Source organism: Theobroma umbraticum, unplaced genomic scaffold (genome assembly GCF_002168275.2).
Source record: "Theobroma umbraticum cultivar Fairchild unplaced genomic scaffold, ASM216827v3 scaffold_239.1, whole genome shotgun sequence".
NCBI lineage: Eukaryota > Viridiplantae > Streptophyta > Magnoliopsida > Malvales > Malvaceae > Theobroma > Theobroma umbraticum.
This window is the reverse complement of record NW_018397273.1, coordinates 834458-846614: the sequence shown is the minus strand read 5'-3', so window position 1 is coordinate 846614 and position 12157 is coordinate 834458. Positions and strand designations below refer to the sequence as shown.

Below are 12157 nucleotides of genomic sequence, written 5' to 3'. Positions count from 1 at the left end.
TAAATTGAAATAAAACAATACCAAATAATTTGAGTTTAGCACTTTAAGTGAATTAATTGATGTTTTTCTCAAATAACACATAAGATCAGTAAGTGATATTGAGTTTGTTTTTATTTCTATGCTTTTGATTATGATTATAAAGCATGAGGATGGTCATGGATTTAGACCTTAGAAGATTAGGTCATGGATAGTTAAATTTATTTTTTATGGTATTTATTTTAAAATAGGGTTTGCGCACCTTGCCTTATCTTTATTTTCTCTGAATTGTAAAAGTTTTTTTTCACCTAACTTTCCTCGAATGTAACTCAAGGTTTTTTCATTATAGAATGTAATTAGTAACACCAAAGTGTAAAACTAGGGTGAGACAGAAAAATTTTATAATTTGAAGATGGAGATCCAAAGGAGCCATGGAGATTTAAGGAGAGTACAAGTAAAACTTGAAGACAATGTTTGTGTAAATCTCCTAGAAATTTGTCCAACTAATTTCCTTAGTGGCTCAAGGAAATTAGAATTAGTAAAGTCCATAATTATCTTAGTAGTTGGCATGAGATAGATTTATTTTTCAATATATATATATATATATATATGATGTATGTGAAATGAGATAAATGCTATGCATGTCAACAACATCAAATCAATGAGACCTTAATTAATGAATTAATAAATAAAAACCCCTCATTAACATATTGAGTCAAAAAGTTACCTTTCACTATATAACAAGATAACCTGGCTACTCTTTTAATTGGAGGCTTATTGAGTTACTCAAACCCAAACTTTTACACGAGTACGTTTGAGTTATTGGTGGGTCTTACTCAACTAGTATCATGTTGTTCGGATGTGTCACACATGATCGCATAGTATTAGAGGCATAGTTAGAGAAAATGTATATGATATATTTAGACAAGGAGTTGTCACCTAATTGATTTAGGAGTTATATAAGATACAATTGGTAAGCTAAATTACCTACCTAATTAGTTTCATTATGGCTTGTTGAGTCACTCAAGGTCATGGTGGGATGAAAAAAGTCCTAGCTCAATAAAAAGTTTAAAGGTTAAATTTTTCTAAATATTAGAGGAGGACTATTATTTTGATAGAATATTGAGAATAATCATATAAGATTCTAAAACCTTGTCTTTATGATTACATAATTTGCGTTAATGACTAAGCTTTATATATGTTGACTTATATAAGATATAAATCAATCATGACGAATAGTTTGTCACTTAGAAGTATACTTGATGTAAACAAGTTGATGGGCCCAAATTTCATTGACTGGTTTCGCAATATCCAGATTGTCTTGAAACAAGAGAAAAAGGCTTATGTCTTAGATGGTTTTATTCTTGAGGAACCTAATGATGATGCTACAAATGAGGAAAATGAGGCTTATAGAGTTTATATGGATGATCTTGATCAAGCCACATGTGTGATGTTGGCTAGTATGGCTTTAAATCTTCAAAAGCAACATAAAGCTATGAATGCACTAAATAGTATCCTAAACGTTAGAAAAATGTTCGATAAGGACAGTTGCATAGAAAATTTGACATTTCAAGAGAATTGTTTCGATTTAAGATGTTTGATGGAAGCCCAGTAAGGCTGCATGCTTTTAAGATGATAGGATATATCACTCAGTTTGAGTAGTTGGGTTACGTTATGGATCATGATTTGAGTATAGACCTTGTACTTTCTTTGCTACTAGAGAGCTATTCATAGTTTGTGTTAAACTTCAACATGAGCAAGATTGAGGTAACCCTTTCGGGTTTATTGAATATGCTCACACAGTTTGAGAACACCATTTCAAAAAGGAAGCCTTTAGTTCGTCTTGTCTTTTCTAAGAAAAATACAAAATAAGAAAAAAAATTTTTCTAAGAAAGACAAGGATGAAAAAACATCAACTTTAAAAGGTATGAAGCCTACAAGAGGAGTGAAGAAGGATAAAGACAATGACAAATGCCATTTCTATGGCAAACTAAGGCATTGGAGGCGCAATTGCAAGGATTATCTCGAATCCATCAAAGGGAAGAAACGAAAGGAAGCTTTTATTTTAGGTATGAATCGCATGATGATTTATTTTTCACTACTTGGTATATGATACCTTACTCTTTATTAATGGTTTTAATATGTATGACATATTGAAGGAACTAATGACAAGTAGTAGTGAAGAATAGGATCATAAAGGGGACAACCTTAGTTGATGGTGATCAAGCTTGTTGACCTAGATTAGATTGTGGAACAATAAATAATTTTAGAACATTTAATGTTTTCATGGCATGATTACTAAGATGAGATGTTTTCGTTTTGGGCTGATGGCTGAATATTTTATTTTATGTTTAGGAAACATAAATTTTTATTTTGTTAGCATGAGATTCTTAGCTGATTTATATTTATATATTTACATTCAATCTCATTTTATTTTGAAATTGTTCTAAATTATTTATCCTTAAGTATAACACTGCATATATGATAATCAATACTAAGTCATAATGATAAGATCATTGTGAGATTATTTTTCTTTTAATTATGAATCAAAAAGGAAATTAATGTGATAACTTTGATAGAATTGAGTCCTAACTCAATGAATTTATAATAGGATTATGAACATATTTAGTCGAGAAGCATTCTTATTGAAATCTTAGATTTAAATCAAGATTGCTTAGAACTAAATAATAATCGATTATCTTATTGAATTTATAAGAGATGAATCACAAAGCATTTCAAATCCAGTTCATCACATGAATTAATGTTTGAAAGCATTTCATCCCATAACTAATAATGAATGACTAATGACATGTAAGTATACATAAAAGTTATGGATATAACTCCCCAAAGGAAAGTAAATAAGTTTACTTGGTAAGATTTCTATACATGATAGAAATAGTGGGAGCTAATGACACTTTAAAGGTCAAGGGTCATGAAATTATAAAATTTAATGGTTAAGATGTGTGCATAAAGATTGATTTAATGGGATGCATAAAGGTGCATAAAGATGCATAATTCATCCATTAAACACAAATCATTAGTAGGATGCATATTAATGCATTACTCATGTAAGATGAGTCTCCCAAATAATACAACATGAATGATTGGATAATAATCTATATTTAATTTAATAAATTCAAAATAGTTGAATACATTGAATAAAATAAATATATTTTGTGTACATCATCAGGTTAGTAGGAGTCAGATAGGTTACTCATTAAAGCAAAATGGGATTAAAGAGTTAGAGCCTAAAGGGCACTTAACAACAGAATTTAAGATTACATGTTAAAAGTGACATAAAGTCATGATTGAGCAGCTGTTTTTGAATGGTTCCAAAACAAGAGAAAACTACATGATTATATCTATAATCGGATACAAACCTTTTGTTTAGGCTAAAAAAAAGAGATATTTGTATCATTGTTTTAATGAATTAATAAATGATTCTAAGTTGTTAAAGTAACAACAAGAGCCATAATAATAGGATGAAGTTCTCGTTGTAAGTTAAATTAGTATTTTGATTATGACAAAGGAGATTGTCAAAAATATAAATTAACATATTCCTAAATATGGCAATTTGAGTTGTTCTAGTAGACACACAGTTGCTAAGTAGAAAAGTTCGATATTGGATACGTTAGCAATTGACTCAAGTGCAAGTGGAAGATTGTTGGTATATGCCCTCGAGCCAATTGGATTGGTCAAGGAATTTAGATTGTCATTAATGCATACTTAATCACATAACTATATATGATAGAGGTTTTCCTTCATGTTAGTGTAATAATAAAGAGTTATTAAGTACTAATTGGATTAAGCCCATAGAACATAAAGGCCTTGCAAGAGAATTGTAAAGTTGTTACAATTATGAGATCACTATGTATCAAAGTCATGTTCCTAAAATTGTTCTTGGTCATTGTATTGTTAAGACATGGCATTGATAATGTTCAAAGACTAGTACATGTTAAGCCTCGTTACTTAGGAAGTAAGCAACCGATCTCATAGACTGAAGTATATGGGATACTTGAGGATAACATGTAGGTGCTTGTTAAAGAACAAGTTCACTAAACATGGCCCGCTATGAGAACTCTATTTGGTATTTTACTTAAGTGTCTATGGAATATGTTCTCATGTGATAGTTGTGCAGCTAGTCCGTAGACTTGAGACTCCAAGTCATCTTGTATGAGGAATAACATAATTTGATTTCACCCCTATGAGTCTAGAGGCGACTAGATGCCTAAATAGGGTGTTTTTGGATATGCCATAAAGTATGCAAAAGTGAATGAGTGGTCAAGAGAGGATTCATTACCTCAAGTGATATGAAGGGATGTACCTCATTTGTTCTCAATTATTGATTAACTTGTGTAAAGTTTTTGGCCAAGGTATGATGAATTTGAGAAAAGTTAGTTTTCTAAATTCATAAGGTTAGTCATGAATCATGAGAATTAATATGGAATATAAGGAGATATTGAGCCATGTTTTATGACATACTTGGGATATTTGATGAAAAGACTACATTGCATCGAGAGGCTTATCACTAAAGGGCTTTGTCAAATTTTTTAATTAACTTTCTAACATTTGAGTGGTCATGGTGTATTGCTAGATGCTGCTTATGATCTATAAATAGAAATCAATTATCAAATTGATATTTGATTAGGATTTACATTTATTGACAATATGTTAGAAGCATAACGGGTCACACATATTAAGAGACATGATTGAAATCAAATAAGGATAATCAATTAAGTTGGACTTAATTGAAATATACCACAATAAAGTGAAAAATTAATTAAGGTCACAAGGGGCTTAATTGAATTAAAATACAATTGTTGTATATATGGTTATAACTTAGTTTGGTTATATAGATATGTTATGTTAATAACCTAAAACTCCAAGCCTCCATCCACTTCTCAGCTGTTACATAAAATTGAAAAGAAAAAATAGTTTTCTTTGTTTGACAAAAATAAGATTCGATAACAATTTTTGGTCTTTTTGTTTTAGAAACAAAACTTGCTAGCGTAATTAAAATCATACTTTTTAGATGGTCTTATTCGGTCATTGTGCAAATTTCTGTTAGAGGTCAAACACTTAGGTGGCTAAAGAGTTGACAAACCCTAAAGGTGAGCAAGCAAAGATTTTGGTTGCAAGATTTTTGACCATTTTATTCTCTTTTCAGGGTTTCTTGCTCCATCACAAGCATTTTTTATTTAATTGGCTATTGATTACGATATCTAGAGTAAGGTATGTAATTTTTAAACTTATGGATATTCATAATTAATTTGAAAATTAGACAAAAAACATAAGTATTGATCCTGTGAGATTCGACTGTTTCTCTAATTGAATGCTAGTTTATTATTCCACTGTGTTTTATTTTCAATTTCTTAATTATTTTTATATTTGAGTATAGGATTGAATTCCAGCATTCGGAACATTAGAGCTTGGTGCATCAACGAAACCAACAGCATCTGTTTTAGTTACAGCAATTTGTGATAAATCCTCAAAATTGTTTTTCAAGGATATTTCTGTTCTAGATGTTGTTGATGTATCTATAGATAAAACTATACAAAGATTGTGTAACGGCTTTTTTTTTATTACAAGGAATTGAGGCAACCTTTTCCTTTCTAGGTTTTAGTTTGGTTTTGTGTTGAAACTTAGGACCGTCATGAGCTTTGAAAAAAAGTTATCAAAAGATTCATTTTTTTATTTAAATTGCTAAGAAAATAGAACAACTCATGAAAAAGAAAAAAAAAGGAAATTCCTGAAGCTTTCTTTACCTTGGATTACCTTTTTTTAAAAAAAAAATGAAGAATTTCATTAACATAGGCAACAAAATTACCCTCCAAAGCTATGCATTTGACCAAGCAAATTGTCTCTTGATTACACAAAAAACCCGATCAAGGCGTTAATCATAGAAATCCAAGGACAACATCCCCTTAAAACTGAGAATTGCACAATCGTGGCAACTTGACTTATTTACACGCTGATTAGTCTCGGCAATAAACCCAGAAAGACTAGAAACAAACCTTGGATTATCGGAGGCTTATTTGAAAATATATAAGAATTGTCCATATCAAAATCTTAATTGTAATTTCAAGATTATTCCTATGACACACTTGTCTCTAGTTTAGAAAATGTTGGCATAGTGACACCTTCTAAATGCCTATAAGAAAATAAAATTGGATACATAAAATTTCAAAATTATTATCTATGTTATGTTCTCATTTGTATTTATAAAAAAATGTATTAATAGTTATTTTCACTTAATAACAACACTTTGATTTGTTCTATTGATGTAAGCATAAATGAAAACGTTAATAATTTTTTAAGTTATAATTTTATAATGTTGACATAAAACAAAAAGTAAATATGTTTTTATTAAATATATATATTATGTTATGTAAGTTTTATTTAAATAATTATGATAGCTAATAAATTATTTTATCATAATAAGCATATAGTAATGTGTGAAACCTCAACCTTAGGTTAAAGGATAATATAGGAAATTCTTAGTGCAGCTTGTAAAAACTTTGTATGGATGAATGAAGTTCATTTAGACAAGTTTTCAAGTATTTTCAACATTCTGGAAATGAGGTATTAAGATATGAAGGAAAGGTTGTTAGCCTTGAATTATATTATGTTTTGATTTGACAAAAGTAATATGATCTCTTGGTTTTAATGTCAAGCATTTGAAATTGTCTTAATTATGTTTTTCATCCCCTCAAGTCACACATTTATTTGAAAAGCCACACATGATTCGAAAATATCATAAAAACTTACAAACAAGAAATCTTTAACTAAGAAATTGTAGAGCAAACATGCCTTGAATTAATATTTAATTATAAGAACAAGGCAAGGAAGAAAGAGTTGAAGAAAGGCGCCGAAAAGTTAAGGAATCTTGAAGATACAAGTTAATAGCCAATCTTACAAAAGCTTGAGTCGACCTTAGAAAAGCTCAAGTCGATCCAATGATAGAATAGTTAAAGAATGAAAGGAGAATTGTGAAATAGAGAAGACATAGTCGACTCTATAAAAGACATAGTTGACCCTATAAGAGCCATAGTCGAACTTTAAGCAGATTGCACAGCACAATTCAACTTTTAGATAGCCATAATAGACCTCGGCACAAGTATAGTCGACCTTGGCTAGCTTGTTGCATGAAAAATAGGACAATTCAAAGACATTGTTGACCTTGGCCTCTTTATAGTCGACTACTTTAGCCCAAATTTGAAAAATACATGCTCCTGGGAATTGGATCTAATAGAGGAAGGTTGTACTCAACTGTGCAACCTTAATTTGAGAATTTTGAAGAACATAGTTAACCTCAAGAGCGTTGCAGTCGACCCTCAAGCTTTAGCATTGGCCATATTCAATTCAAACTTGTGTTTTAATAACTCTATTTTGTAGAGTTATTTGGTTATAATTTTTGGTAATTTTGATTAATTTTTTATATTTAATTTAAGTATTAGTTATTTCTAGTCATTAATTTAATTTAATTTAATTATGTTGGATCCAATTGTGTAAGTTATTTTATGATGTTTGGTTTTAAGTTTTGTTATTATTTAAGTTAAGTTTTATGTTTTTGTACGTGTGCTTTGAAAAAAAAAGACCTATTTTGTGAAGGATATGCATTTTAGGTGCATACTTCAATTGCATATGTAGTGGTTTTTGAGAATATCTCTTATTACAAAAGTCCAATTGAAGTGATTCTTTATCATTAGAAAGATAAGAGGTAAATCTACAGCTTTCATGCTTACCACTTTGCTTAGTTTAGCTTTGAAAGAGGTCAAAAACCATGTCAAATTTGAAGTAGTGTAGTTGAGCTTGAATAAGTAATGTAAAGCTTTGAGTGTTGCAGCCATGGAAGGAGTCAACATTGTGGTGCCTGATTGAGAAGGACGCTTCAAGGTGCCCAATGAAGAAAGAAGAGTTCTTGAGCTATTTGACTTTTATTTGGTTTTGGACTTAAGTTCTATTTAATTTCTTTTTCAAGAGCACATTTGAGGGACAATTAAGGAAGGTTTTTATTAAGAAAAAGAGACATTGGAGCTAACAAAGAAAGCAAGGAAGATTGTAGATAGAAGATTTGAGAATTATTAGAGTTCTTTCTGTTCTTGTTATCTTTGTACTTTCTTGTTCAGTTTTGATGGTTAAATTTCCCTTTTAGATGATGTTTTGAGAATTAAGTTGAGCTAAGTTTTTAATCTAGAATTGCGATTGAACCCAACGCATAGTCTCAATTTTTAATATTCTTTCATACTTATGATTGATAGTGTTTGAGTTGTTTATTTCAATCATGTTTTTAATGTGTTTGATGTATTGGCTACTAATTGGATAGATAAGGCAAACTAAAGGGAACTGGAAGAGAGAGTTTAGAATAAACCGTGGATGAAATAGCATATGTTAAATTTCAATTGTATAAAATGATTGATTTAATTCACGTGTAGGGTAGGAAAACACTTACATGTCATATAGTCATAATTAGAGTATAAGCTTAATGAGACTATTGATCAGATTAATACATGCAAGTGCACGTGACTGGACAAGTAATATAAAGTAAGTTGAGTATCGTTTTTCACAGAGATTTGTACTTATTTTTACTAAGTATTAAATTTATATCATAATATCTCTTATCTAAGCATTTGTTTTCAATTGATTAATTAAACTAAAAATAATTAATTAACAAAGAATAAATTGTCACTAAAAAAAATATTTACTTAAAACCTAAGATTATGATGTCTTTCAAAACTTTATCTAAATTAAATCATTTTTCGTAACTTAAATTAATGGAATACAAGGCTAACCTAGAATCCAAATTATGTACACGTTTCTATTGAGATCATGCACTCATACCTTTTCAAAATTAATCCCATATGTTTATGCAAATTAATTAGAAAAAGTTCATTAAGTTTGTGTTCTAACTGGGCTGTCTAAGGTATTTAGGTATATGTCTATCCTAAATACGAAACTATCGCCTAACTCCGAAGTGAATTGAACAAAGGCTATTCAAAACTATAGCCTATTCTAAACTCCTTCTGTCGAGTTCCATTCAGAGACCCAAGACATCTCAACAAGTGATCAAGTAGTGAAAGCATTAAGTGTAGAATTGAATATACCATGCAATTTTCATTAATATCAAGTAAGGAAAAATCAAATATTCAAATTACATAATGAAATATCTCATAACTTAGAAAACAAATCTAGTTTATCATTGTATTTAAAACAGACATGAAAGAAATGAAAAGTAAAGAAACATCAAAACTTCTTTTAATTCTTGATCCTCGATTCCTTTGATTGCTTCTCGTTTCTCTCATTGAAAACCCTTTCCTTTCTCTCAAAAATTGTCATTCATTTTCTTTCTAAACCCCCTCCTTTAATTATTTAGTGACAATTCCTGATTGACTAAATTCTCATAATCCATGTCAGAGTGCTACAACCTTACTCTAGGGGCCCCGTAGCATTCTTGACTTGTAAAATTTTTTTGCCCTCTTCCATCTGGAGCCACAGAGGTCCTCCTTGGGTGATGTGATACTGGGTTCTCTGGTTTTTGTATGGCTACCATGCAGCTTCTCCTAGGCATTGCAGCCTAGAGCTCTACAAGGTCGCGGTGCCGCTCCTCCTTATGCTACCTTGGTGCAGACTACTACAGTGCTTCATCTTGCAATACAATTTTCTTTTACCTCAAAGCTGATCTGGGTGAATTGATAAACATGAAAGTTATAGGTCTTCCTATTAACTTTCCTATGGTCTAAGAATCACAATGATTGAATCTTTGTAGTTCAGGTTATGTCTAAATTACTATAACTTATTTAATAAAAATTTGCACTTAGTCTCCATTGCATAATTCATCATCATTCCACTTTATGCATTTGAAAACCTACAAACATGAGGACTAAATTAGAATTGTCCTAAAATAGGACCTTGAATATGAAAATATACTAGAACTACACGAATTAGACTAAATTCATATGCTTTAAACTAATCAACCAAAAACATAAATGTCGTTTAAAAACTACTTAAAACACAAAGACTTAACTATATCAATACCCAAAAATGTGGTCAAATAACTCTATATAATAGAGTTATGACACCCCTAAACTTAATATTTTGCCAGTCCTCAAGCAAAAACTAAAATGAAACCATATAGTTGAAGACATCCACTATGAGAATGCACTAAATCATTGATCATCTTTAATTTCCTCATAAATGACCTTGTCTTCCAAACTCAAAATCAAATATAGATATTATCTAAGTTCATGTTTCATCCAAGTACATGCTCATTTTTTAAATGAGTTTTTGTGTGTGTGTAAAGTTTCTTATAAGGCAAATCATGCAATTCGGAAAACATTATGTTCATACAAATCTCAGAAAGCTTAGAATTTCATATGTTCGTTTTTCACCTCCTTCTCCACTAATGTAAGTCATCACTTAGCTATGGATCCTTAAGACTTTATTCAGCTTGTAATGTTCAACTAGGGTTAAGGTATGATATGGGATATATTAAGACTCAATTCACCCTAAGCACATAATTATTCTAGAATCTATATAGTCTTATCTTCCTTCACCAAGTACACCTTATTCTTTCTTTTTTACTTTTCATTCACATGCATAATTTTTTTTTCTCACATTTCAACATTCACCTTGAACTTGTTTTCTTTGATTTTTGTAGAATGGATGGTTCACATCATGGTTGGAAATTGTTCTCATTCATTCATTCTACCTTTTTCTTTTACATTTTATCCATATATATATAAATCTTAAAATAATATGCATACTTAGAAAAGAGGGTAATGGAATTGGAAATTTCATTGCAAGGTAGGATAATCTATTTTTGGTTGACAAAGAAAAGGATAAATTTAGGCTCAAAGGGGTGTACTAAGGATAAAATTTGATTAGGGTAGCTTGAAAAAGCCCAATTGATCCAAAAGTGGCCTAAGTAATTCCCTAACTAAGTATAACCTAGAATTTCATCTTAAGAAAAGATCAAACAAATTCTAAAATTCTAAAACATAGTTTAAAGATTCACACTCAAATATTCATTTTCTAACTGTACATTATGAAACAATACAAGAAACATAGTGTTCAAATATGGAAATCACATTCGAAATTGATGCTATGCATAAGAATTCCACACAATACTACAACAATATTGATGCTTATTTAAAGTAAATAGAATAACAAGGCAATAAGTTTTCATCATTGGATAGATAAATCAATTGTTATTGGTGTACAACTCTAGCTTAATATTTCAACACATTCCTAATACTAACATGCAAATGGACTAGTTTAAAACAAGAATACAACAAATAAAAGAAAATATAAAAATTTTCCCTAAACTTAAAGTGAACATTATCCTCAATGTTTCTAAAATTAAAGAAAGAAAATACTCCCCCAAACTTGCAGACGAAGTTAATCCTTATCGTTTTTCACAATAGCATTGTCATCCTCACCTTAGGTGGGATCAAAGTGCAATACAGGGAATGTAGCTGTGTCCATGCTAACATGCTTGAGCATATGTCCTCATCATTTCCTCAATGGCTTTGAGACAATTTGCTTGATGGTCCAAAAAAAGCTCAAGCCGTTTCATTCGTTGAGGCATGGAGAGATTTGGGTCAAATCTCTTTCTTCTCTTTTTTCTTACTGTCCACATAAAAGGTAGCCCGTCACTAGCAGATTTGGGTCAAATTTTACTACCAAATCTGAAAATTGGAGAGATTGAGATTTTGGATTTTATGAAATCTTAATTCAAATTTTCAAGAAATTTGAAAGTTTTTTACAACTGACAAATTTTAATCTATACATAAACAATAGTAAGGATAAAAAGAATTATGGTGAAAATTAATAGTTGAAAAGCCTTAACGTAAAACGGTAAGAATTAATGAAAAATAAAAATGTAACAAGCATTATCAAAATATTGATGTGCATGTGTGAGATTTACCTTAAAAAGTTAATTATATCAAACAAACATAATTTTCGACAAAATTAAATATTTAAACTGTTATTTTCAAGTTTAAAGTGTTTTACGGTTTACAAATTTTAATCTATACATGAATAATAGTAAAGATAAAAAGAATTATAATGAAAATTAGTAGTTAAAAAGCCTTGACGTACAGTAGTAAGAATTAACATAAAACATTATAAAGGTGGAACAAATATTATCAAAATATTGATGTAAATGTGTGAGATTTAATGT

General features: G+C 30.0%; 1 protein-coding gene across 1 annotated transcript in view; it reads right to left on the bottom strand.

Moving 5' to 3' along the window:
* LOC110426985 (uncharacterized) overlaps positions 1-6036 on the bottom strand; it is an 11082-nt gene extending 5046 nt beyond the window's left edge. Inside the window, 1 exon segment of the mRNA XM_089785401.1 lies at positions 5991-6036. Coding sequence (XP_089641527.1) covers positions 5991-6036 — 46 coding nt within the window.
* Between the last annotated feature and the right edge of the window lie 6121 nt (positions 6037-12157).